Below are 6,250 nucleotides of genomic sequence, written 5' to 3' on the forward strand. Positions count from 1 at the left end.
CTTTCTAGGAGGGTGAATAAACTCTGCCGGCTCACAGGAATCAGCATGTTTCATGTCTTTTCTTTGGAATATAAAGAGTGCTTGTGGATTGAATGGACTGCTGAGCAGACAAGACAGTGTGCCACCGTGAAACTCAATCTCTCGAACTGTGACCGTTCGAATAGAGACAGGATACAAAATCCTCCTTCGCATGCAGCGACGATAACATCTCCATTCCCGGCGTTCATCCCTATACGAGCAGCCTGACAGCACTTGTCCCAGTCGGGTCTTCTCAGTTGATTTGAGACAGGGTTTTCTCTTTTCCTTTCACCCCTCCATCCCTCCCACTCATTGTGGTTCGCCTGCATTGCCTCCATCTATATCGGGCCCCTGTAATTATGTCAATGTAATGTTTGTATTTATAGGCAGCTGCCGCAGCGCTCTGGCAGCCGCTCTGTCCCAGCTGGGAAGCATCGGTCGGTCTCGGGGGGCCCCTGGATGGAAGCAGCTTCTGAGGTTGGCTTACCTGGTGCCAACCCTCTAAACCATCACCTTCAGGATTAAACCATCATTTCGTAAACACGGCACAAAACTTAGCCCACTTACATTTGGAATTAGAATTAAATAAATAAAAACATAATAATTATGGTTGATTTTACTTCCAAAGACTTGTAAAATGATTCAATTAAAACTATCAGACAGGAAAGAATCTTAAGTTGATCTGGACACAACCTACAGTAGACGTAGCTTTGTTTTAGGCATCTTGTGACCCCTATAGGTTTTGTCTTTAGGGGGTCCAGAACTTCAGGTTGGGAACCAGTTTTCAGGGAAATCTGTGCTTTGTGTACCCTGTATTCACATCAAAACCAGGTTTCTTTTTATATCATCTTTGACAATCACACTCAGGACTCAGAAATCATGTTCATTTAGTTTAATATGTACATTAAAATAAACTATTTACATTATATTAAAAAACAATTCAATTTACAAGGCAGTACATTTCTTCAAGACACAATCAAACAAGTCTTTTTGGGTTGTAATTTTTTTTTTTTTTGCTAAAGACTGGGTAGCCCTTTGTCAATCAGGTGGCGCTGAGATGGCATTGCACTTCTGTGAGACTTCCCACAGACAGACTCACAGACGCGACATCCTATTCAAGCCTTCTGGGAGGACAGAATGAACGGCAGTTTCAGAACAAAACATTGTCTCAAAGCTCATCTCACATGCGCACGCTTACACTCACGATATAACACACAGGATCACACTTTGATTGTCTTTTTAGCCAGTGGAGAATATGGCACTCGTAAGGATTTGTAATAATGTGTTATAAAAGGCACTATAGGTGAAAGTACAAAGAAAGAAAAAATATCAATGTTCTTCAAAAAGGATTGTCTGCTTCCAGTTGCTTCAGTGGCATGTGCCTGACATGTTTAGTGGAATGTTCCTTTAATGTGTCGTCTATATAAACAGCATTCCATACAAAAAATGTAGTACCAGCTACATAGTTAAAAAAAAAAAAAAAGAGTGAACAGAATTCATCTGTTTCTGTCGTATCTGGCTGTTTTTTCCTCCTTGATTTGTGGTTTGTTTGTCGTTTCTCTCAAAAATAATAACATTTAAATAAATCTTTTCACAAAAAATATAATTTCAGAGCATCTCATCTATATGCTCCTTTTGCCCCAATGGAATACAAATCACTATAATATTCCTCTAGGTATTACAGTTTAGTCATCGTGCTGTATGGCAGTGTATGCTGTGGTGGTATCACTATAGCAGATACTCCTATAGGAACCTCTATATACAGCATCCGTCTCTAGTTCATCATAGGAGGATTATAGCTCTTTGAATCGGGTCCATGCGGTGCACAGGAGTCCTTGGCTTTCCTCACATGTGCCTCTTCATGTGCAGGGCGAGGTGGTCGGAGCGGGAGAAGGCCCGCTCACACAGGTGACACTGGAACGGCCTGTGTCCGGTGTGCTTCCGGAAGTGACGCGTGAGCTCGTCGGAACGCGCGAACTTCCAGCCGCAGCCCTCCCAGCTGCAGTGGTATGGTTTCTCTCCTGTGGACAACAACAACAACAGCCGTTAGTGACGTCACAGTGTATGATTCGTGTGCACGTGCACTGTAGAGCCTACACGTTTCTGTATGTGCTGCTGCATTTTTTCCTGAATTATTTGTATAGTAAACGTTATCAATAAAACGAACAGAAGATATGTTAAACTAAAAACTAAAATCAAATAAAAATTCAACGTGCGGCTCTTACCTGTGTGAGTCCTGTGGTGCGCCTTCAGGTGGGAGCTCTTGGTATAGGTCTTCCCACAGCCAGCGAAAGTGCAGGTGTGCGTCGCAGTCCGTTTCCTCGGCCAGGACCGGCGACCCCTCTTCGGCTTGGCGTCCATCACATCCAGCGGGGAGGACGGCGGGGTGAGCAGGACCCGCTGTCCGGCCGCCGGCTGCTGCTGCTGCTGCTGCATGCCCATGGCTGAGTCCTCCCCAAACATGCCGGGGAACTGGTGGTGGTGGTGGTGGTGATGGTGGTGCGCCACGGGGAAAGGTATCTGCATCCCTGCGTGCGCTTGAGGGAATCCCCCGGACGCGCAGCGGTGGTGCGCGTGGTGGAAGCTCTGGGGGAACGTCAGCGAGGCGGAGTTGCACATCTGGGGCTGGTGGCACTCGGAGCTCATCAGGTCGTCCGGGCTCAGCGGCGGCGTCATGCTGCCCAGCGCGGCCTGAGGAGAGTTGGCCAGCCGCGGCTGCTGATCGTACGACATCATGCAGGAGACGCTGCCCTCGTGCTTGACTTTGGCGCAGCTCTGAGGCACCAGACCCATGGCGGGTCCGTACGTGTCCATGGAGGCGGGCTCCACTTTAATGTTCAGATGCTCGGGGAATAAATCCTGAGTGGTCGGGAAAGGCGCGGAGCTGATCTGGAATCTCCCGTGGATGCTGGGGCCGCTCCCGGGGAGGAAGCTGGTATCCACGTCGGAGCGAAGGAGCTCCGCCATCAGGCTGTTGTAGGGCGGCGGAGGGCTGATCATGTCTGGACCAGAGGTGTAACTGGCCGGCTGCTGGGGCATCCCGGTGTGGTGCTGCTGCTGTCCTTGCTGCTGATGATAAGCGGACACCCCGGACTCCTGGAGCCGATAGGACTCTGCCCCAGTCCCCGCGGCCGGCGCGCTGTCGGACACGGTGGTGTTAGCGAGAATAAACTCAAGATCCAAGAACTTATCCAGGTCCTCTTCGTCTTTTCTGCCGAGGCAGCTGCTGTCCATGTTGAGCGCAACGCCGCTCATGTCACACTTCCACCTCTGGAGCGAAGAGTAAAGAGAATAATTAGTTTGTTTCAAAATGTTCAACATAACTCCCCCCCACACACACCTTCAGTCATTCACCTCGATGAAGTAGCTCGGAAAACAGCCAAACAAGTGCAGAGAGAATGAGCTGAATACTACCAACTTCTACTTTTCATTTAACTTTGCAGTACCTGGAAACTTTGCATAATTCCAATATTTTAAACACGTCTCAAGGACCATCAAACACCGTGTATGATTTCTGATATGACAGACTGACACCAACAAAACAAAAATCCTGTGACTAAATAAACGTGTAAATATATAGAAAATGCGCAACTTACATCTTCCCAACATTTCTCCTTTTGGACTGCAAATGTAGAGATTGATGGTAAAATGGTCCCACTCAAGGCCATTTCCATGCGTTCTTAAAAAAAAAAAGTTTTAAAAGTCCTTAAATATTGAGAAAATGCTCTTTCACTGTTTTTAAAGTAAAACACCAGAGTCCGCTGAGTCTCCAGAAAAGAAAAGAAAAAGCTTCAGTGCGCGTTGCTTCTTCTGCGGTCCGATGAGGTGCTGCTCTCTTCACTCATGTGCAAGCTGTGCCGTCTGGAGGGAGCAGCTTTTCTTATAAGTATTGTTCACAGCACAAGTCGGACCAATGCGAGGCAGGGGGAAGGAAGCGCGTCCAGGATGAGGACGCTGCGCACCGGCCAAGCCCCCTAAATTTAGCCACGGTATAAAAGTCTGAGTTTCCCTGCGAGTCAGAGACAGAGAGGTGGCGAGAGAGTCGAGGAGGAAGAGGACTGATGCGGAATGCTCTCTCTGCTCCGCTGCGGGCAGCTACTTAACCTCCTCAGGGAAGAACCCGCCCTCCTCCCGACAAACCTGGCCAACAACTGGCAGGGCAGAGAGAACCAGACCGCCCCTAGACAATGCGCCACTAAAACACTAATGAGCAATTAACACGCCGTTGTTAAAAGAGCGACAGAGAGAACCCAGGTACTAAAAGGGCACACGGGCTTATCCACAAAGAGGATGCCACAGGTGCCATGCGTAATACGCATCGGGGTACGGAGCGCTTTTACGCACACAGAGAATGAGGCAATGTCGTGTTCTAAAACGGTTTGCTTCTACAATTTGATAACACAGACAATTTGTCGATGAACACAAATGCTGATCCTTCGATGTGACACATATTTCTGTCTCGCTTTCAGAGAGAGGGAGTGTGTTTCTGTCAGAACATGAGCAGACCGATAGAAAGAGAGAGGGGGGTTGCTGCAGGCTTCCGCCACTAGGCGCCAGCTACACCACTGCTCTTCTCCCCTCTTCTCCGGGACGCGTCAATCAAGCCTCCATTCACTCATATGTATATCTGGCAGCATGGTGAGAGTTGCTGGTTCCAATCTGAACATGAGTGACTGTTACTGCGCCCGTGGTCAACGAAAAGGGGCTGTGGCCCAAAAATATCAACCAGTACGGTGTCGATTAAACACGTGACATGACGTTGTCTTCTCGTGGTTTTCTTTGTAGTGGAAGAAGTGTTCACATTCAATTCAAACTTGAATCAGCACGATGTAAAAATACTCTTTGTCTGAAAATGTCACATGAGTGAAAGCATTATCAGCAAAGTATTGAAGTATAAAACCAGCAAAAATACAAACAAACAGGCGGTGTATTTCATGTGTCATGTAGCTTTTTGAAATCTTCCTCTGCAGTGTAAATAATGACTGCACAGCTGTCAAATACATGTGACTAGAAAGACATATTGACACCATCACACAGGTACTTCACAATTGTTGACTCATTTTATGGCCTATGTGACAGCAGGAACCCGGTTTGTCTGTGCTGCTGCAATTGTCTGTGTCCTTCAATGACTCCAACTGAGCGATGTCGAACACTTGAAATAGCGATCAGCAGCAGAGAAGAACATACTGTACTTTTACATTGTTTTGCCCACGGTTGAACATAGATTTGAGATTATCATTAAGGCTGACTAGCCTTTGATAGTCAGCCAATTACGTTTGGAGGCTTGGCACCCTTTGGTGATTTGGTGGCATTCCATTGTATTCATCAGAGTGCATGCGCAGCATACGAAGCACGTGAAGAATCATGTACCAACCAAGTCAGTCTCTGTACACACCTTTACTGTTGACATGCGTTAATGATCCCTTCAGTAGAAAGTTGTCCTTATTAAAGCTATTTAAAGAAAGGTCTGTGTTGAGCCAATGAGGAAGTGCTTTAAAATATTCTTTCTAATGGCCAGCAGGAGGCGACTCCTCTGGTTGCAAAAAGAAGTCTGGTTGTATAGAAGTCTATGAGAAAATGACTCTACTTCTCACTTGATGTATTACCTCAGTAAACATTGTGAACATTAGTCTTCTTCAATACAGCAGGGTATGCTTTAGGGCGGGGCTACCTTGTGATTGACAGGTCACTACCACTGCGTTTTCCAATCTGGGATTTTATTTTGTCTTAAAACTTTAACCCTTTCACTGTGTGTTTTAAATCCATGAAATTAAATTTGAACAATTCGGTTGCCTAAAAATGTCCTATTCAGCGTTCGGTTGTAGCTCAGCTCCACCCTCTCGTGTCACTTATGGCTGCCAAAAACCAAGATGGCCACTGCCAAAATGCCGAAATTGAGGCTGCAAAATGACAGTCCACAAACCGATGGGTGACGTCACATTGATTACATCCACTTCTTATATACATTCTATGATTGTATATTGGGTTTTTAAATATCAAATTTAGCATTATGGTTCATAAAGAAGGATGAAGTTCCTTTGTATATCACTGCCTGGCTGAAGCTGGTTACCTGCTAGCTGTTCATCAGAGGGAGGAGGCCGTGAAAACATGGATGTAATGAGAAAAAGTGAACACGGTATCTCACCTTCCTTATTCTGAATCACTGAGTCATGTTTTCCAGGATGATACTGTACATGTATGTGTAAGAGTGCATGAGCAAAGTGATGTGTGG

The 6,250-nt window shown here is 46.4% G+C and overlaps 1 protein-coding gene across 1 annotated transcript; it reads right to left on the bottom strand.

The window, feature by feature from the left end:
- Positions 1 to 895: 895 nt before the first annotated feature.
- Positions 896 to 4,103, bottom strand: LOC137870482 (Krueppel-like factor 2). Its single transcript, XM_068707818.1, has 3 exons — positions 3,615 to 4,103; positions 2,244 to 3,288; positions 896 to 2,039 (listed from the first exon to the last, which is right to left on the bottom strand). Exons 1-3 carry the CDS (start codon positions 3,690 to 3,692, stop codon positions 1,864 to 1,866), a joined length of 1,299 nt encoding a protein of 432 aa, XP_068563919.1. The 5' UTR covers positions 3,693 to 4,103; the 3' UTR covers positions 896 to 1,863.
- Positions 4,104 to 6,250: the final 2,147 nt, after the last annotated feature.

Source organism: Cebidichthys violaceus, unplaced genomic scaffold (assembly GCF_023349555.1).
Source record: "Cebidichthys violaceus isolate CVI_PGR_0920_01 unplaced genomic scaffold, fCebVio1.0.p SCAF_13, whole genome shotgun sequence".
Classification (NCBI taxonomy): Eukaryota; Metazoa; Chordata; class Actinopteri; order Perciformes; family Stichaeidae; genus Cebidichthys; species Cebidichthys violaceus.